General features: G+C 35.2%; 1 protein-coding gene across 1 annotated transcript in view; it reads left to right on the top strand.

Annotated features, from left to right (window-relative positions):
* Positions 1-22,155, top strand: part of KIF11 (kinesin family member 11) — a 50,590-nt gene that overhangs the window by 1,997 nt on the left and 26,438 nt on the right. The window contains exons 2-15 of the mRNA XM_079900360.1: positions 2,331-2,463; positions 2,694-2,791; positions 2,880-2,958; positions 3,686-3,871; positions 3,989-4,113; positions 6,596-6,686; positions 7,238-7,480; positions 8,886-8,981; positions 12,499-12,587; positions 16,511-16,598; positions 17,349-17,537; positions 18,168-18,375; positions 19,591-19,763; positions 21,431-21,556. Of these exons, the coding sequence (XP_079756486.1) occupies positions 2,331-2,463; positions 2,694-2,791; positions 2,880-2,958; positions 3,686-3,871; positions 3,989-4,113; positions 6,596-6,686; positions 7,238-7,480; positions 8,886-8,981; positions 12,499-12,587; positions 16,511-16,598; positions 17,349-17,537; positions 18,168-18,375; positions 19,591-19,763; positions 21,431-21,556 (1,924 nt within the window). The remainder of the gene's footprint in view (positions 1-2,330; positions 2,464-2,693; positions 2,792-2,879; positions 2,959-3,685; positions 3,872-3,988; positions 4,114-6,595; positions 6,687-7,237; positions 7,481-8,885; positions 8,982-12,498; positions 12,588-16,510; positions 16,599-17,348; positions 17,538-18,167; positions 18,376-19,590; positions 19,764-21,430; positions 21,557-22,155) is intronic.

Here is a 22,155-nt window from a genome sequence, read left to right as displayed (position 1 = left end):
CACATACTCTTCTCTGATTTTTTCCCCCGTTTTTTTTTTTTATTTTAATTTATTAAATTTATTTATTTTTGGCTGCGTTGGGTCTTTGCTGCTGCGCCCACAGGCTTTCTCTAGTTGCAGTGAGTGGGGTCTACACTTCATTGCAGTGTGCGGGCTTCTCATTGCGGTGGCTTCTCTTGTGGAGCACGGACTGTAGGCATGCAGGCTTCAGTAGTTGTGGCTCACGGGCTCCAGAGTGCAGGCTCAGTAGTTGTGGTGCACGGGCTTATTTGCTCCGTGTCATGTGGGATCTTCCTGGACCAGGGTTCAAACGTGTGTCTCTTGCATTGGGAGGCAGATTCTTAACCACTGTGCCACCAGGGAAGCCTTTTTCCCCCAGTTTTAAACTTTTAATTGGCACAGTTTATTGTAGCCTAAGAGATCAGCAAAATTTGAAGAGAGATGACTTCATTACTTGGTTACAATGAATACAATCTTTACGATGTTCTTTACTTGTACAACAACTCTATGACTATTTATGGAATGAATGAATGGATTTAGCAATTCATTCAAAAAGTCTGCTGGACACGACTTTTTTTTAAAATCCTCAGTCTTTGTTTACCATTTTGGTTGTTTGAATTTTAATATACTGTATTGAGGCCAACTAAAATTGATGGGTTTGCTAGTGTCATCAGCAGAAACCTTGCAATATCTAATTAAAGAAGTCTGGATAGGAAAATAGTTGCTTAGCAGCACTCTTTATTGCAGTGCCAACAGTCCCTTAAGCTTCTCTCTGGGAGCTTTGATAATTCTTAGGAATGTGTGATTTGTGTGAATTTCTACTACTCTGCCCTGACAGCTTGAATGGTATTCATTTGGTAACTTAATCACACATCCAGGCAAGAGATTAGACCAATTGGAAAAGCTTTAACCATATGAGAGGAATTCATTCCACTTGATACTTTTGTCCTACCTCAGTACAAGTTGGTTTTGACTTAATTTTGTTGAACTTTTAATAATACTGCATACTGTGACTTATGTGCATTGTGTAGGTTTCAGTACATTTGACAAATGACAGCATGACCAGATATTACTTGGAAGTTACTGAGTTAAATTTCCCAGGATCACAAATTTGGTCTTCTGACTGGTCAAACATGCTAGGGGGTGGGGCATACCAGAGGACATTGAGGTATCCTTCTTAAAATAAATAGCAACTTGGTTCGTCTAGTAATGAGGGGAAAGATAATTTCCTATTTGGTGTTTCCTGTCACAGTATGTGATAATGAATGGGAAAAATGAACTCAGGTCAAGAGTACACCTTTCCCCTTGGACCAGATGTGCGTTAAGTATATCAATATCTTATGGATGCTATTCTGTGGACTATGGTTCTTTTTAGCTTTCCCATCATTCCCCTTAGGATGACATTTATTAAGCAGTGTAGTATAACAGATATTTGCATGCCTACTGTGTGCTAAGCATAGTAGTAGACACTGGGGAAACAATAAATTAAACAGGATTTCTTTCCCTACACTGTGAGGTTGGTACTATTACCAACCTTAATTTTCAAATGAGAAGACAGGCACAATGGGCTACATTGCCCAAGCAGACTGGATGGAGAGTCCTCACTCTACTGAAATGCCTAAGGAGGCATTTATTATCTTAGATTACTTCACAGGGAGTCTTTCCCATCACCCATGCCTCTCCCCTATCCCACCCTGTCCCAATTAAGGCCACATTAAACTTTTGCTGTATGTTCCTACCTTTTACGTACCCTTTCTAAACATCACCTCTCTTATAATCACTTGTTTTATGTCACTGTTCCCCACTAGACCTCACAGTGCTGTGAGGACAAACTTGGAACAGTTTGGAACTTGGAACAGTGAGTACCTGGCACCTAGTAAGCACTCAACGTATTAGTCATTATTTTAATCTGTTTTTTATTTTGTGCCATTTATCCACTGGCAGGTTAATATTTTGAATGCAAATCTGGTATGTTATTTCTACTACATCATAACCTAACTTGACTGGATTCTAAGAACAGTGGAAATAGAATTCTAAAAAATAAGTTTGGCATTTTTTACAAGTTAATTCTGTTAGCATCTACTCCAAGAAACTGTCAAAATTGTACATGTCTTTCAAAACTTTTTAAAAAACTAATTTTATTTCTGGGATTTGAAACCCTTAAAATTCTGCTGTCTGCCTTAGCAGTGTCATTTACTCCTCATTTAATCTCTATCACCAACAGTGTAGTTAAAGCTTCACATTGTTCTTGTCTGAGGTATTAACAAAAATGTCATCAATAACCAGATAACTAAGAGTTCATGAATAACCTTCTGTGTTTCTTTTTACAGACCATTTAATTTGGCAGAGCGGAAAGTTAATGCCCATTCTGTAGTAGAATGTGATCACATACGGAAAGAAGTTAGTGTACGAACTGGAGGATTGGCCGACAAAAGCTCGAGGAAAACATATACTTTTGATATGGTACTTACTTCCTAAAATGCTTCTACTTCTTTATTATTCACTAATGTAAAGTTATCCTAGTACACATATTTTCTGTAGGTTCTAGTGTACAGTTACAAATTTCAGTTAATCCTTTAAGTTGTCAAATGGTTTCTAGTGGGCTGAATAAGTTAATATATTAAAAACAAAATTATTAAGTAATTCTGAAGTGTTTTTTTTTTTTTAAGAAATGCCTTTTTTTTTTTGGATAGGTTTTTGGAGCATCTACTAAACAAATTGACGTTTATCGAAGTGTCGTTTGTCCAATTCTGGATGAAGTTATTATGGGCTATAACTGCACTATTTTTGCGTGAGTGAAACACTATTTTTCAAATTGATGAAAAGGTTTAGATGTGTGTATTCGTTCTTTTGTTTAACACTTTTGTTAATTTTGACAGATATGGCCAAACTGGCACTGGAAAAACCTTTACAATGGAAGGTGAAAGGTCACCTAATGAAGAATATACTTGGGAGGAGGTATTTATTGTTTATAACAGACTTCTGTCTCTAAAGTGGCTGAAGTATATCCAAATAAAACTTGGTTGAAGGCCTGTCTTGAAATGGAAAAGATCAGAGTACCCATGTCAAACATGAATTTAGGATAAACTACTACTACAGTAAAATTAAAGTATATGGTATGGCTTTTGTTTAAGAAACATACATTCTTATTGGGAGAGAGAGGAGCAATACATATGGCACAGTTAAGTGCTAAGAGAAGGGTCTGTTTCGGAGAGAATAGTTGGAGCAGACTATTGTGGGAAAGTAGAATGTGAGTAGGGCTTGAAGGGGAAAACCTTGCAGTGCGGGAGTTAGTATCATAAAGTTAGTCAGAATTAGAGAATATACTGTTAGATGAACACTTCTGATTAAAATGATGGTGTTATGTTCTCATGAGAAAATTTGGAAAGGATTATTGAAATTGGCTTTATAAGTAGCTTGGTTCAATTGGTTTCTGTGTAATGCTCAGGCATAAAGTGGCTGACAGGAATGACAGATTTGTGGAAGGTGTAAGGAAGAATAATTACTGTTAAACAGACTGTTGTAAATGGCTTGGCTTCTCCAACAGGTTAGTTTTGTTTTGTTTTTAAACCTGTTTTGACATACTTATGTTTAAATATACTATAAAGGAGGCCCTTGTTATATGTGTTTTAACTATTGCAGTAAATGGCATTCTTTAAAGTCTTTATTAATGTTACAATTTCAGGATCCTTTGGCTGGTATAATTCCACGTACTCTTCATCAAATTTTTGAGAAACTTACTGATAATGGTACTGAATTTTCAGTCAAAGTGTCACTGTTGGAAATCTATAATGAAGAGCTTTTTGATCTCCTTAATCCATCTTCTGACGTTTCTGAGAGACTACAGATGTTTGATGATCCTCGTAACAAGGTAACTTCAGTCTTTGAGAATGAAATGACTCCAAATGTTAACGTGTGATACTTTGGGAAGTCTATATATATATATATTAAAACCAATCTAATGGATGCTTTTTTGATATTTTGTCAGAGGGGAGTGATAATCAAAGGTTTAGAAGAAATTACAGTACACAACAAGGATGAAGTCTATCAAATTTTGGAGAAGGGGGCAGCAAAAAGGACAACTGCAGCAACTTTGATGAATGCCTACTCTAGGTGAGAAAGCCATTGTTTCCCCCACCGCTCCATTTCCTTTTTAAGAAGAATTATGAACTTGGGGAATCACAGTGGGGTGAGTTAAGGTATGTGAGTCACACGTCTAGATTGTATGCTGGATTGCATGCCTTAGTAATTGGCTTGAGATTTATAGGGAGAGCACCAATGTTGGGAGAATGTTGAAAGGAGAACAAAGACAAGTTGAACTTGAGCAGAAGTATTAAGTCTTTTAAAGGAGAAGATTTCTTTTCCCAAATGAAATTATACATGGGAGCCCAGATTAAAATGTGGCGGCTGTAGTTGATTTGGCAGTAGGATGCTCAGAGGCTAACCTCCTCAGCCTTAGGAAGGTTTGCCCTGAGCACTTTTCTGGAGCCTCTCAGTATACTGAGAACACAGTTTGAAAACCTCTGATTTAAGTAAGGATTAGAGGAAAATCAAATGACTTTATTTTATTTTTTTCCAGCTTTATTGAGGTATAAATGACAAAAATTTTATATATTTAGGTTGTGCAACGTGATTTTTTTTTTTTTTCCCCAAATGGCTTCATTTTAATGTAGGAAGACAAATGGTCACTAACACTGGCTTTTAAGAGGAGAAAGGGGCATATTTGATAGTAACCCCTTATAGGATGCATCGCAAACTCTCCAAATGCAGTTCACTAAGTCAGAGGTGATTTTTTTTCTGCTAGTCTTTGAAGGAAACATCAGAATGTAATTGAAAGAGCTATGAATTAGGAGTTAGATATTTGTGTTTAGTTCCAGTTCTGCAGTTAACTAAATATGTTACTTCAGGTAGTTAAACTTATCTGAGTATCATTTTCCCTGAGCTACAAAATGACTTTTAGGGCTCTCATTTCTTTGCTCTCTTATAGTTGGACATTTCTACAATATGCTATAATGATTATAATTGCAACTCTGTAAAAATATGTATGCATTTAAAGAAAGAAGAAAAATAGCATAAGATGAAAGTAATTAAGATCATGGAATTATGTGTGCTATTAAAATTTTAATTAAATTTTCCTATAATAGCTTTCCATTTAAAAACTTAAGTTATAAACCAATCATAGAATGAAATTTCCATTTTCATTAAATGATTGGTTTATAACTTTATTTAGAATTTGGAGGAATGAACTTAAGAAAATTTCTTTTCTCTAAATACTTTTCTCTGAAATATAAAATTCCTATTATTCTGTAAATTTGAATAATTAAGGATTCCCTTTTTCGTACATAGACTGCAATAAAGATCTCTTCTTATGAATGTATGTGATAAAGAGAAGGAAAATGTAATTCACTTTTCCAAAATCAGAGTTGACTTTTGTGTTTAATTGCATTAATTCCATAATCTTCAATTAGGAATGGGTAAATTATGGTAGGAGAATATGAGATGCATATTATAATTCAAATCTATAGTTTATATTTTTCCATGTGCCCTTCCTCCTTTCTGTTATATAAAATAATTCAAATAATTTTGTAAAAATGATACTTATTGTAAAATTTTCCAAGTAACGTGAAAAGTACAAATGAGGAAATTAAAAATTACCATATGCCAACCATCAATGACATTAACAAACATAATGTCATTTACCAAATGTCATTGATGCAGAAAGGAATGATGTCCTTGGTTGTCTGTATGATTTTGATATCTCTCAGATAAAAGTTGAATGTCAATATACAGCATAAGACAGACTTTGGAAAACTTTATAGTCTAGCAGTGATTATCTTGTAGTGTTTTGGTAAACGCTGTTTACTAATTTCTGCTGTTCAGTGGAAGGAGCTACCTATCTCTGATGACATTCTCAAAGCAGAGCAATGTACTTTTAGAACAATTGGCTTTGAAGGGGAGTAATCAGATGGCTTGCCTGGTGCTGTTTGAATTTATGGTAATGACATATTTCAAGTGGTTCTTTTTTAAAAAAAATTTTTATTTTTGGCTGCGTTGGGTCTTCATTGCTGTGCGCGGGCTTTTCTCTAGTTGCGGGGGGGGGCTCTCTTCGTTGCGGTGTGCGGGCTTCTTATTGCAGGGGCTTCTCTTATTGCGGAGCACAGGCTCTAGGCGCGTGGGCTCAGTAGTTGTGGCTCTCGGGCTCTAGAGCGCAGGCTCAGTAGTTGTGGTGCACGGGCTTAGTTGCTCTGCAGCATGTGGAATCTTCCTGGACCAGGGCTCAAACCCGTGTCCCCTGCACTGGCAGGCGGATTCTTAACCACTGCGCCACCATGGAAGCCCCTCAAGTGGTTCTTATAAATAGAAAGATCGATTGCAAGCCTTCCCTTTTGGGATCTCCCCTGCGGGGGGCAGGTAGAACAAAACAAAAACCTAGCATTCTATTCATCCACTGTCTTCCAAAATCTTATTGGTATCTTCTCTGATACTATCTTTTTCTACCCTGGTGGATTTAGATCTTTCTTTGCTGTTTTCAATATTTTATAGAAAGCAAATAATGTTTTGTATAATGACTGGGCAACTTGGTCTTGTTTTCTAGTCGTTCCCACTCAGTTTTCTCTGTTACCATACATATGAAGGAAACTACAACTGATGGAGAGGAGCTTGTTAAAATTGGAAAGTTGAACTTGGTAAGCATCAACATTAATAACCACTGTTTCATTCTTTCTGTTTTTTTTTCTAGTTTTATTGAGGCATAATTGCCAAATAAAATTAAGTATTTAAAATGTACAGTGTGGCAGGATATCCTTTCTCATGGCTGAATAATATTCAAGTGTGTATGTGTGTATCACATCACATCTTCTTTATCTGTTCATTCATCAATGGGTACTAAGGCTGTTTCATACCTTGGTTATTGTGAATAATGCAATGAACGTGGGAGTGCTGATATTTCTTTGAGATAGTGATTTCATTTCCTTTGGATACATACCCAGAAGTGGGATTGCTAGGTCAGATGGTAGTTCTATTCCAATGTTTCATTCTTTATCACCTCATAAAGCAGCTTGAAGGTTTGTATTTATAGACAATATTTTTGTAGTCACTGGATTATTAGGTTTGTAGTGGATTGTTAATTATAGAAAAATTACTGGCTATTTAATATATTTATGTACAATAGGAGAATGAAAGTCTTCTATTCCAAATCCAATAGACTGAGAACTCACTTTTATTTTTTAAATTTAAGGTTGATCTTGCAGGAAGTGAAAACATTGGACGTTCTGGAGCAGTTGACAAGAGAGCTCGGGAAGCTGGAAATATCAATCAATCCCTGTTGACTTTGGGAAGGGTTATTACTGCTCTTGTAGAAAGAACACCTCATGTTCCTTATCGAGAATCTAAACTAACTAGAATCCTCCAGGACTCTCTTGGGGGACGTACAAAAACATCTATAATTGCAACAGTTTCTCCTGCATCTCTCAATCTTGAGGTAAGCTCTTTGAGAGGTATCCGGAAGTGTAGTAGCTATAATTCTTATTTAATATCACATATTTTTAAAGTTCATCAATTGGCTTCATTCATTCTATATTACAGTAAAAAGAATCTGAGCATTGCATGTGGACATGTAGAGGAGGACACCACTGGAAAAATTGTCTTTCTCCTTTCTGGCAATTTTTAATCTTAAAAAACTACTTACTGGGACTTCCTGGGCATGGTGGTTAAGAATCCGCCTGCCAATGCAGGGGACATGGGTTCGAGCCCTGGTCTGGGAAGATCCCATATGTCGCGGACCAACTAAGCCTATGTGCCACAACTACTGAGCCTGTGCTCTACAGCCTGTGAGCCACAACTACTGAGCCTGCGTGCCACAACTAATGAAGCCTGCGCACCCTAGAACCCGTGCCCCGCAACAAGGGAAGCCACCGCAATGAGAAGCTCACACACTGCAATGAAGAGTAACCCCCGCTTGCCGCAACTAGAGAAAGCCCGCACGCAGCAACAAAGACACAATGCAGCCAAAAATTTAAAAAAAATAAATAAAATAAATAGTTACTTTAGAGGGGTGGGTAGGATGAATTTGGAGATTGGGATTGACATATATACACTACTGTGTATAAAATAGATAACTAATGAGAACCTACTGTATGGCACAGGGAACTCTACTCAGTGCTCTCTGGTGACCTAAATGGGAAGGAAATCCAAAAAAGCGGGGATATATGTATCCATATAGCTGATTCACTTTGCTGTACAGCAGAAACTAACACAACTTTGTAAAGCAATTATACCCCAATTAAAAAAAAACCAAACTAGTTACTTAATTGCATTTTTCCACACAGTCTTCAAAGAAAATTGCTGTGGTCATTAGCAGTGGATGGTCTAATTGAGGACCTAGAAGTGGGTTAAGTGAATGCTGCTGTTTTAGAGGCTGCTTAGAGAGCACCGAAGATGGGGTTGGATGTGTGGGAACAGGTAGGAAAACCAAGAGAAGCAACAAAGATGGTAAAATCTTATATTGGGTTATGTGCTTTAAATGGAATTAGGAAAAGCTTTTATAAGGTCTCTAACTCCCCTTTCATTTAAAAAAATATCTTTATTGGGATAGAATTCACATACCATAAAATTCACCCATTAAAAGTATATAATTCAGTGATTTTACTGTATTCACAGAGCTGTGCAACTATCACCAAAATCTAAGTCTAAACATTTTTTTTAATTAATTAATTAATTTTATTTATTTATTTTTCGCTGTGTTGGGTCTTCGTTGCTGGCACGCGGGCTTTCTCTAGTTGCGGTGAGCCGGGACTCTTCTTTGTTGCGGTGCGTGGGCTTCTCATTGTGGCTTCTCTTGTTGAAAATTAGTATTTTCGGTAATTGGCCTTTTCTTTTCATCACAGGAAACTCTGAGTACATTGGAATATGCTCACAGAGCAAAGAACATACTCAATAAGCCTGAAGTTAACCAGAAACTCACCAAAAAAGCTCTGATTAAGGTATTTGTGAATTTTTGTGGAGTAATGTAATCTTGTTTGACAAATGTGAAAATGAGGAGCTGAAATAGATAATTGTTAAAAAAAATTTATTAAATTGCCTATGGTAAGGCTTTTCATCTAATGATTTGAACTAAATACCCTATGTGTTAAAATGTTTTTTCTAATGCTAATATGTTGACTTTACCAGCTCTATCAAGTCAGCAAAATTTAAGTATATAATGGTGCTTCAAGGAAGTTTTAATTAGCAGTTCCCTAATGAATAAACATCTTATTCATTAATGCAAGATATTGAGCATCTTCACATGTTTATTATGCATTTGTATATCTTTTATGTGAAATGTCTACTAAATCCTTTGCCCAATTTTTAATTGGGTTGTCTTTTTATTAAGTTGTAAAGAGTTGTTCATATCTTCTTGATACAAGCCCTTTATGAGATTATTTGTAAATATTTCCTCCCAGTCTGGCTTGTCTTTTCCTTTTCTTGGTAATAGTTTTTTTTTTTTTTAATTGAAGATTTTATTGAGGTAACTGTAGATTCACATGCAGTTGGAAGAAATAATACAGAGAGATCCTTTGTACATTTTATCAAACAATATAGTAAAAAATCACCATAGGGATATTGACATTAATAACAACTCACTGATCTCATTCCCCAATTTTCCTTGTATTCACGTGTGTGTGTTTAGTTAATGCTATACAATTTTGTCACATGTGTAGGTTCATGGAGCCACCACCACAGTAAAGATACTGAACAGTTCCGTCATAATAAGGATTCCTCATTGCCCTTTTATAATCTTTTCCTTCCCACTTTCACCTCCCCTCGCTAATCTCTGCTATCCACTATCTGTACTCTATTTCTAAACCTTTGCCATTTCAAAAGTGTTATTGAATGGAATCATATAGTATGCAAACTTTTGGGATTGCCTTTTTTTCACTCAGCATAATTCCCTGGAGGTTCACCTGACTTGTGCATATCAATAGATTTTCCTTTTTAGTGCTGAGGAATATTCCATGGTATGTGTATACCATACATACAGTTTGTTGTCAGATTCACCTGTTGAAAGACATATGGGCTGATTTCAATTTTTCACAATTATAAATAAAACTGCTTTGATCATTTGTTTACAGTAATTTGTGTACACATAAATTTTCATTTTTCTGGGATGATTGCCCAAGAGTATAATTGTTGTGTTGTATGGTAATTGAATGATAAGTTTTTAAGGAACTGCCAAGCTGTTTTCCAGAGCGGCTATACCATTTTACATTCCCACTAGCAATGTATGAGTCATCTAGTTTCTCCACATCCTTACCAGCATTTGGTGTTGTAACTATTTTTCATTTTAATCATTCTGATGAGTATGGTAGGTAATAAATAATATCTCACTGTGGTTTTAACTTACATTTCTGTACTGGCTAATGATGTTGAATGTCTTTTCATGTCCTTATTTGCTGTTTGTTACCCTCTTTGGTAAAATGTCTGTTCATGTTTTTAGGCCCATTTTCTAATTGGATTATTTGTTGTGGTGGTGGTGGTTTGAAAGTTTTTAATATATTCTACATACTAGTCCTCGGTCACAAACATGGTTTGCAATTATTATCCCCCAGGCTGTACTTTTCTTCTCATCCTCTTCTTATGGGCTTTTGCAGAGCAAGTGTTTATAATTTCGATGTGGTCTAACTTGTCAATTTTTTTCTTTTATGCATTGTGTTTTTGGTGTCAATTGCAAGAACTCTTTGCCTACCTCTAGATCCTGAAGATTTTTTCCTTTTTTTTTTTTAAATGAAGGTTTTGTATTTCTACATCTCACATTTAATTTCATGATCCATTTTGAGTTGATTTTTGTATAAGGCATAAGACTTAGATCAAGGTACATTTTTTTCACCTGTGGGGTGTCTGGATGGCTTTAGCATTCTTTGTTGAAAAAGCTATGTTTTCTCCATTAAACTGATTTTGCACCATTGTGAAAAATCAGTTGGGTATATTTGTGTGGGCACATGTCTGGGCTTTCTATTCTGTTCCATTGATTTATGTCTGTCCATCCACTAATATACAGTTTTAATTACTGTAGCTTTTTAAAAAAGATTTTTATTGGAGTATAGTTGATTTACAATGTTGTGTTAATTTCAGGTGTACAGCAGTGTAATACCTCTTGGAATCAGTTTAAAGGAAGTTTATTTGAGAAAACCTCTTTTTTCATAAAGAGCCTCAAAATTGTCAGGACCTGAGGAAAACTACAATGATTTTATATTCATTGTTATAAAAATGCCAGGCTCTTTTATAAGCATTAATTTTATTTAGACACTTGAATTTTTGAACCCTAATATTATTAAATCTAAAATATTTAACAGTAATTCTTTAAGATGATAAAATATTCAGTCATTTTAAAAATTTCAATTGTTTCAGTGTATATTTTTAATAGTTTGTTTCAGGATCTAATTAAGGTTTACCCTTTGCAACTTTTTGATCTATCTTTAGGTTTCAATACATTGGTTCTTCTTCCATCTACTTTCCCTCATATAATGTATTTGTGGAAGTATCTGTATTATTGTCCTGTAGAAGTTTCCTGTACTATCTTGACATGTTCTATTCTTCATATTTTCTATAAATTGGTAGTTGGATTTTGAGGCTTGATAGATTCAGGTTTTATTTATTTATATATTTTTGGCCAAACTAGTTCATAGGTGGTGGTATGTTCTCCCACTAGGAAGCACAGAACGTGGTTCTTTCTCTTTTTGAGGGGAATTGATTATATTCAAGTGACTTGATCCATTAGTTCTTTAACGATCGCAAAATGATAATTTTCTAATTCAATTATTCTTTCTTAGTTGATTGCTGGACTACCTCCATAAGGAGGAACTTTCCCTCAGCTACTCAAGGGTATAATTCTTATAGGAAAGGCAGGACAAATGCTTGATTCATTTCCTTTGACAGTTTTGAGAGTAATGAGTTGGTTTCCCAGCTTTCTTAACATCATTATAAACTCATGGACTTAAAATATTTGTGCTTACCAATTGTAGTTATACTAACTACAATTGTAGTTATAATATCCTCACTGATGTTCAAACTGTCCCATCTTTGGTCAGTGGGTACCTCTTAAGTGGGTTCTTGAGTCCTTTTCACTAGCCTAGGCTTCTTTGGCTTTCTTCCTATTTTGTTTGACAAGATGTTGTAGGTTCATCCTGAATGTTTCTTGCCCCAGTCCTAGAGTCAGACGCTTCTCTAAGAAATCCTGGTTCCTTTTAATGTGAGATGCTATTTAGAGACCAACCTGGGTACTGGAGGTTGTGTTTTTTCTTCAGAAGCCTGTATTTTTATAATGAGTGCATTTAAAGGAGTTTTGGAAGCTGTTGAAACACTTTATTCTAAACAGATTAATATTGAATGAAAAGTATGGTTATGACTTTTTATCATACATTTTTATGCTTTAAAAAACATAGGAGGGCTAACTTTGTTTTATTTATTGCATATCTTCCCCAAACTGAAGTGTTACATTGACATGACATTCTTCTTGCATAGGAGTATACAGAAGAGATAGAGCGTCTGAAACGAGATCTTGCTGCAGCCCGTGAAAAAAATGGAGTGTACATTTCTGAAGAAAATTTCAGGTAAGCCCTTGGCTATGGGAATTAATTTCTAAGAGTAAGCATTTTCTGGTAATAGGCTGTTTGAAGTGCCTCCTATAGATGCTTCTTTTCATTTTGACATTAACAAGTAGTTATGAAACAGTTTAAAACTCTTTTTATGTAACTTTATTTTTAGATAATGATAGATTCATATGAAGTTGTAAGAAGAGTACAGAGGTCCTATGTATTTTTCACCCAGTTTCCCACATCTTAAGTAACTGTTTGTACAGTATCAAAACTGGGAAATTGACACTAGTACAATGTGTGTGTATAATTCTACCTCATTTTATTGCATTTGTAGATCTGCTATAGTTCTACAGTTAAGATGCAGATTTATCCTATCATTACAAACATCTTGCTCTTGCTACCCCTCTGTAGTCATATTCATTAACCCTTCTTCCCCAATGATCCCTAACCCCTGGCAACCACTAATCTGTTCACTTTTTTTTTTTTAATATTTATTTATTTATTTGGCTGCGTCGGGTCTTTGTTGCGGCATGCAGGATCTTAGTTGTGGCACATGGGCTTCTCTCTAGTTGTGGCACACAGGCTCAGTAGTTGTGGCATGCGGGCTTAGTTGCCCCGCAGCATGTGGGATCTTAGTTCCCTGACCAGGGCTCGAACCCGCATCCCCTGCATTGAAAGGCGGATTCTTAACCACTAGACCACCAGGGAAGTCCCTCTGTTCACTTTTTAACCCTGGAGTAGTTTGTTTCAAGGAAAGTTTCCACTGAAGCTTTATGTAGAAACAACAATAATAACAGAGGCAGAAGGCAAGTGGGATGCTAAGGATTATAACTTGAAAATTCCTGAATGCGTTTATCCTTGATACTAAGGAGGGTGACTTTCACAGGGCATTTTTGATAATAACCAAAAGCATTTTAATATAACCTTTTACTCTTTTATAGATGTTATATTACATGATCATTCTAATTAATGGTATATAAATCATTTAATAAACTCATTTTTTCCATTTATTTTCAATTACCATAATGTGCTATATCCTCCTGATTGTTGTTCATATGTTAGTTTTACAAATGCTCAAATTTATATTGTGTATTGTAGGGTATTAAACAATAATTCTCCTTTCATTCTTCCTATGTGACTTTAGTTTTGTTTGTTCCTTTCATGGCCCATACCCAGTTGGCAAAAACATTTTTACAAAAATCTTTTGTAAATTTGCACTTAATTCTTAAACTTGATATTTTAAAATGTTTTCTTTTTTCTGTTTCTCTGGTTTTCAGATATACTCCTCTACCATACACACTAGTGCTGCATTATTTTTTTTCAAGTGTTCACTTTACAGGTGTCCCTATTTCTATCATTTTAATATTTTTTATATGTTATATCTTATTCAATAAAAACATTTTATATTTTAAGTTTGGTATCAGAATGCTAGAAAACCCAACTTAAACTGACTTAAAGCAGCAAGGATATTTAGTCCAGTAACTCAAGGATCCTGTTTCCTGTCCTGAGTGGTAACTTTCTTCTAGGGCTAGCTGTTCATCAGGGAAGATGGTCAGCAGCAGAACAGCTACCTTCTCTCATTCATGTCTCATGTGGATGAGAAGCTGCCTGTCCTTTAACCATCAAAACTGGCCAGGGGAACATCACTTGTTGATTAGTTTAGTCCTCAGTTATGTCCTTGTATGAACCAATACAAAGGCAAAGGAGTTGAATTTCCCTGATTGTCTTGAGCCAGTCAGGCTTATTCCCTGGATTTAGGAATGGATTAGGCCCCCCACCCACCCCCCATACAGGTTGGCTGCTGTGCAGTCAGGGGAGAGTAATTCCCCAGAGTAAATCTGGATGCTGGAAATAGGTGCTTAGTAGGCAACCAGTGGATATCTACAAGTGGTTTTGTCTCTTGATTTGCTAATATGGTATCTTTTGCTGTTAGTAGTCAAACATTGGACACTGCAGACTTAATTTTCTTATCTTCTGTTCATCTCTTTGATGGAGTTTAGATTAAGAAATAACTTTAGTTTGTCCATCCCATTATTTTAAGGACAGTGTTTACTCATAATAGGCATGAGGCATGATCTGAAATAAAGTTAATTCTGAAAAAGCTCTTAGAATTATTATACCATAAGTCAGAGAAAGATCACAAAAGCTACAGCCAACATTTAAACATTTATCCCAAGTTTAATAGACCTTTTAAAACTATATCATTCCCTCCAGCCTCTGCCCACTCAGCTGGCCTGCCATAGCCAGCCAGCACATACTGTCTGCACAGGGGATGTGTCTATACAAGGCCATCCATGCCTTTAAGCCTGGGAGAGGTAGTATACTAATTTGAAAAGATATATGTTCCCATATGTTCATTGCAGCACCATTTATAATAGTTAAGATGTGGAACCAACCTAAGTGTCCATTGACAGATGAATAAAGAAGGTGTGATACATAAATAATGAAATACTACACAGCCATGAAAAAGAATGAAATCTTGCCATTAATGTCAACATGGATAGATCTAGAGGGTATTATGCTAAGTGAAATGAGTCAGATACAAACAAATTTATGATTTCACTTATATGTTGAACCTAAAAAAACCAAACAAATGAACAAACGTAATAAAACAGAAGCAGACTCATAGATACAGAGGACAAATTGGTGGTTCCTAGTGAGGAGGGTGGTGAGGGAGTGGGCAAAAGAGGTGAAGGGGATTAAGGGGTACAAAATTCCAGTTATGTAAGTCAGTCACAGGGATGTAATGTAAAGCATAGGGAATATAGTCAATAATATTGTAATAATTTTACATGATGACAGATGGTAACTAGACTTATTGTGGTGACCATTTTGTGATGTATAAAAATATCAAATCACTATGTTGTACACCTGAAACTAATATAATATTGTAAGTCAATAATACTTCAATTAAAAATTATTTATCAAAACTATATAATTCATTAAATAACAATGTTGCATCCCTCTTGTATATTCAGTATAGGAAAAGCATTTCAAATATCCCATTCTACTTTAAAGAGCTATTTCCAATAAGGAACTAATATAGTTATCAAAAGACTGTTAGAATTAACTCTCCTCTTATACTTCAGTTCTGTCTTTTCCTTTAATTAACAATATCTCTAGCTAATAATTTGAGGAAATCTACATTCTTAAAATTCTTTGCCATTTAAGCACAGCGCGGAATAGAAAATGATTGGTAGTTACGAGGGAACTAGAAGAAGGCAAAAGATAGCACTGACTTCTGAAACTTGCTAATGCTCAAAAAATCAGAGAGCCCCGTTAAAGCAGACCAGAATTGTCTGGTCCAAAATGTCAGTAGTGCTAAGGCTGAGGAACTGTGCTTTAGAGAATAATCGTTTATCTCATGAGGACTTTTGTGGTGGTGTGACAGTGGTATGTGACAGTGGGGTGTGTATTGGGGTATGGGTGCTGGGAGCAGGGGAGTGTAATTGCTCTATATACATACTTTAGTTTCCCAGGTTTTCGCCCCTTATCTCACCCGTTCCTCCTGTGACACTTGATGCCTTCACATCACAAGCCTCTCCTGGATTCTGTGTGTCTTGTTTATACTTCATATTCCTGATTCCTGACAGACACCTAGCTGTATGTCCCACCTCTACTTTTTTTATGTGGGTTATAATCTTCTGTCATCTTTGTAGCTTCTCAAATTATATATACACACATGTTTTTTCCCCCTCATAGGTAGGGATTCTCAGTTTCAAAATGGAGAAAACAAGAAAAAGTCTATTTCTAAACCAAGGACAAAGAATACATTTGTTTTCTGCACTTAGTATCTATCTCTTGACACTTAGGCATCATTGTCATGATAGTGATAAATGGTAGAGATTATATGTAACTGCCTCAATTGTGTTAGAATAAATTTTATAAGAATTAGGAAAAAATATTAACTGTCAAACTCCTTTTAAATTTTATTTTAGAGCCATGAGTGGAAAACTAACTGTTCAAGAAGAACAAATTGTAGAATTGCTTGAAAAAATTGCTGCTGTTGAGGAAGAGCTAAGTAGGGTAAGCATTCAAAACTGTATTGAATGTCATGCAAAAAGCAAATATTAAAGGACAATTTCAGAAGGTGAGGGACCTGATATTTTTTCTTTAAGATTTTTTTTCTTGCTGACCTTTAAACTAAAAGTAAGTTGTATCACAATATTTTTACTATCATCAATGATAATGAAGAAGCTGACTATTTTGACACTTATATTAATGCAACATTTTAAGAAATTAACTGAATTGTACAATTTAATGTTAAAGCTAAATAGTGAATGCTGAGACATTTTCATCAACATGTTTATCAGCTGAGGAAATGCAGATGTTGGGAGAAACCAGATGTTAAATAACTAAGGTAGAAAGACCTGACCCTTCAGTGCCACCCTCACACTGGCAGTGTTGGAAGGAATCTGAAGAATTAACACCACTCCATTAGACCTATTACTTGTTTTTTGTTTGTTTGTTTGTTGCATGGCTTGTGGGATCTTAGTTCCCTAACCAGGGATCAAACCTGTGCCCCCTGCACTGGAAGCGCAGAGTCCTAACCACTGGACCGCCAGGGAACTACCCTGTTACTTGTTTTTAATGAATTTATAGGAAGAAACCAGATGCCATATAAAATGTTCTAACGTACCTGGTAACTTGTTACAACTTTTACATGGAAATAATTTGTTTGGTTCTTCTAATATTATATTACGAACTAGCCAGGTATCTCAACAACCAGTTCTGCGTTTTTTAATTCTTCAAAAAAAAATGTTTAATGTGTTATAGGTTACAGAATTGTTTACGGATAATAAAAATGAACTTGACCAGTGTAAATCTGACCTGCAAAATAAGACACAGGAACTTGAAACCACTCAAAGACATTTACAAGAAACGAAATTACAGCTTGTTGAAGAAGAATATTTCACGTCAGCTTTGGAAAGTACTGAGGAGAAACTTCATGATACTGCCAGCAGGGTTTGTCCTTTGTTTTAATTTGTACTTGCATTAAAGAAATTAAAGAATGGGTAGGAGTAACTCTTAGCTTAAGCGTTAATTGTGAAATTCTATTTATTCACCCCAAATGATACTTCCATCCATTTAAGAAACATTATGTTACTATTTCTTCTAAATTTGCTTCACTAGAGATGCTAATTTAAGAAAAAACTATTCCTAAAGTTTTGAAAATAGAACATGACTTTAATATACTTTGTGGATGTTTAGAATAATGGTGTTGTAATGCTTTACCTGTGGTCATGGTTGAGATTAATCAGTCTTCAAGAATTTAGTATCTTCTAATGAGTATTCAATTTTTTATTAGGTGTACTTTTCCTAGGAATTAGTAACATATAATGGGGGAAAAAATTTGTGAGGGAGCATAATTACTAAAATAGATTGGCAAAATCAGTTTTCCTTGTCTAGATGGCTAGGGGAGGGGAAATAAACATTCCTGGATAAATTAGCATAAGTTTAAAATTTTCTTCTGATACAATATATAAAATTTACTAGTTCTTATCAGGAAAAATCCTTATGAAGCACAGATATTTTCATTAGACTGCTTTTGTCATATCCATCTTATCAACACTTATTTTTAAAAATCATATATAGTTGCTTAACACAGTTGAAGAAACTACAAAAGATGTATCTGGTCTCCATTCTAAACTGGATCGTAAGAAGGCAGTTGATCAGCACAATGCAGAAGCTCAGGATATTTTTGGCAAAAACCTGAATAGTCTGTTTGATAGTATGGAAGAATTAATTAAGGATGGCAGCACAAAACAAAAGGCCATGCTAGAAGTTCATAAAACCTTGTTTGGTAAGTTCAGGCATTTCTAATTCTAATCTTTGTGTGTTTAGTGTGAGACTAATTTCAAAACTGATAATTAAATATCATAAAAACTCAGGTGACAGTGTCAGTAGTCCCCTCCAATGCACACTATCTATTCAGACTAGGGATTAATGCCTTTGAATTAAAACAAATGTTAGTTGAGTTTTTTCTATAAAACTCATTACATACCTTGTTACATATCTTGGGTTTCCTTATTGAAATTTTCTGTGCATAAACATTCTCCAACTTTTTTTTTCTTTTGAGAATGTGTATTTTGAATGTTTGCTATATTGTCAGAATATATGGGTATTATTTTTAACCATAACCATTGTTGTTATCTTCATTTAGGAAAGTAAGTATCCATTCGTTTATTATTATTTTAAATTTGTGTATGTATGTATGTATGTATGGCTACGTTGGGTCTTCATTGCTGCGCACAGGCTTTCTCTAGTTGCGGCGAGCCGAGGCTACTCTTCATTGCTGCGTGTGGGCTTCTCATTGCGATGGCTTTTCTCATTGTGGAGCATGGGCTCTAGGCTCCTGGGCTTCAGTAGTTGTGGCACACGGGCTCAGTAGTTGTGGCTCGCGGGCTCTAGAGTGCAGGCTCAGTAGTTGTGGTGCACAGGCTGAGTTGCTCCCTGGCATGTGGGATCTTCCCAGACCAGGGCTCGAACCTGTGTTCCCTGCATTAGCAGGCGGATTCTTAACCACTGCGCCACCAGGGAAGTCCCCCATTTGTTTATTATTAAAGTATTGTCTTCACTATAGAAAAGTTGGAAGATGCAGAAATGTAAAAAATTGTAAAAATCACCTAGATCTAGTCACTCTAAGCTAACCACTAAAAATTTTGTTTATTGATTTCTAGTTTCTCTTCTTTAACCTCTTTTATCTGCAGTAATACTGTGTATTACCTTCAATTAGAGATTAGTTTTTAGAATATTCTAACTCTTGATTTACACTGAGTTACAGTTTTGGGTCTGATACATCTACAGATATGCCAAGTGCTTACTGAGTACTGCAGGAACGTATTTAATTTATATTTACAATAATTCCATGCTTATGTAGTGAGCCAATTATTTTAAGCTTATTTGTTATTACAAATTTCCACAACAAGGATATAATTTTTCCAACCTCTTTGAACGTTGTATTTGTATTTAAATATATTTATTGCCGAGTTTAAATCTTCTTTTTTTTTTGGTATAGGTAACCTGCTGTCTTCCAGTGTCTCTGCATTAGACACGATTACTACAACAGCACTTGGATCTCTCACATCTATTCCAGAAAATGTGTCTACACTTGTTTCTCAGATTTCTATTATGATATTAAAAGAACAATCATTAGCAGCAGAAAGTAAAACTGTACTTCAGAAATTGATTGTTAGTAAATCTCTTATTTTTGAAGGGTTACATTTGATAAGTCTTCAAAACCAATGTTAACGGCTATTCTTTCATCTTAAGCTTTACTAGACACAATGGTAAACATATCACTTTAAGAGAGTAGGTTTATATTTTTAAAGGCAAATCTCTTCACTGTTTTTTTCTGCCAGAAAGATTAATTTCCAAACGTATATATATAACTTTTGAAACTTCTTTCACTTACGTCCTGTAACATAAAGAGTAGGAGTTAGTAAGCCTTTTAATAACTAGAAATAGTAGGTTTAGCTTCACGTGAATTCAAGGGACCCATGACTTGTTAGCTGGCTCAGAAATTGGTCATTCATCTTTTTCTCAAGGGTCCTGGAATAGTCATGCTAATGTTACTCTGACCCAACCAGGAGATATTAGGTAGTTCATTTTAAAACTACAGAAATTCAGAAAAATGTGCAAGAAAAATGACTTACAGAATTTGGAGAACGTATATAAAATTTGTGGGGTCAGATATGTGTGATCAAGCCCTTCTGGCCTTTATCTGTGAGGCTGTTTTTCATAATTCTATAGAAGCCAGCCATCTAATTACACAATGTTGTTTACCTTTTCCATACTTGATTTGTATATACCCTTTATTTTGTAATTGTATCATTTGTCTAGGAAGTTCTTAGTCATCTCACTTTTTTTTCTTTGTACAGGCTCGCTGCCTCCCTTTTTGAGTTTAACGATATTTGTTGAACATTTTCCAAGTTCAAATGTTCACTGACACTGCCTAAATTCAGTGCTTATGACATTTGGTAGATTTCTTCAGTCACCCAAATTTAAAAAAGTTAAAAGATACTCTGTTGGTACCAACTTTTTGGAAATTGATTCATTTGCTAAATGGTAGTCTGTATTTATTGATGACTTCCTATCAAGCTATAAGCAAGCTTGAGTCTGAAGAGATGATTGCTGCTCCCACAGAATGAGTTGAAATTAGTATGCTTGCTCTTCTTTCAAAAGAAAACCAGTACCCTTTGAAGTATTTACTAATTATTTCTGTTATAGTTCCTCATGCTTGCCCTAGTAAAAGGAGCTTTGTTCTGAATTCTTTTCTTCTTTTTATAAAAATTCCCAATCTACAGTACTTTCTCAACTTTTCTATGTAACTTGACAAGAACAAGAACCTTGACAAGTTCTTCTGATACAATAGGATACAACTCGCCAGGTCTTCAAATTTAAATACCTCCAGCCCAAAGCCTACTTTTGAAGACTATTTGGTTTCAGCATTTTTGACTTAGTAATCTAAACTTGTTTGAAATTTATTTCGTTAAAATATAGTTGTAGGTGGTTTTTTTTGCTTCCTTTGTTTGCAATGCTGAAATCTTATCAAATGACTGTCACTTTCCCCTCATCTGAATTCTTGACTTCTGTTGCAGTAGACTGTTAAAAATCTATTGTACATCAAGCAACAATTTTTGTAATTACTGTATGCAGGATTAAGTGATTTATGATGAATATGAACTCTAGTAATAAATAGGCTCTGTAGGGTATACAGAATAGAGAATGGATACTTAGGATTTTAATATGCATATGTTTAGTTAACACAGTATTTAAGATATTATGATTTAACCAGCCAGACTTATGGAAGTGAAAATATTCTTTTTAAAGAGTTGTTTGTTTATTTTCAAAACCAGAATGTACTTAAGAGTGACCTCCTCAGTTCACTGGAAACAGTTTTATCACCCACTGTGATATCTATACTGGAAATCAATAGTCAACTAAAGCATATTTTCAAGACTTCATTGATACTGGCTAATAAGGTAACAAATATTCTTATTATCTCAAATTGTTGTTTAAGAAAGAAACTCTGTCTGTGGCCACATCTAGAGAGATGTCCACATGCAAAACCCATGGGTTGTGAGAAGGAATCTGGAAGAGGGAGGAGATAGGATGCTCTCTGCCATTGATGCGGTCAGCAGAATCATGGCGAAGAAAAATGAGAGGGAATGATCTTCAAGATAAATATTTAACTTCACATAGTAACATATATAGCGGTCTATCATATGGTGGGTGAGGAAGATATACATATGAACGTATACCCATATATGTATGCATAAATGCCTCAACATGGATAATAAAAAACCTCTGAAAGTGTTTAGAAACGGTAACAATCATCTCTCAGAGGTGGGAGTGGGACTGGGTGGGGTTCTAGGGGCTGAAGGGGAAAGGGACTATTCTCTGCATACTGTTTTCTACCTTTTCTATTTTGTATGTATTCAAAAAAATAAAAATAAATAAATAAATGAATTTAAAACATTTTTAACTTAAGAAAAGAAATTAATTTTTTTTAGCATCTTTATTGGAGTATAATTGCTTTACAATGGTGTGTTAGTCTCTGCTATATAACAAAGTGAATCAG

Source organism: Stenella coeruleoalba (genome assembly GCF_951394435.1).
Source record: "Stenella coeruleoalba genome assembly, chromosome: 16".
NCBI classification, from domain to species: Eukaryota; Metazoa; Chordata; class Mammalia; order Artiodactyla; family Delphinidae; genus Stenella; species Stenella coeruleoalba.
The sequence above is the reverse complement of the archived record's forward strand: the minus strand, read 5'-3'. Positions and strand labels throughout refer to the sequence as shown.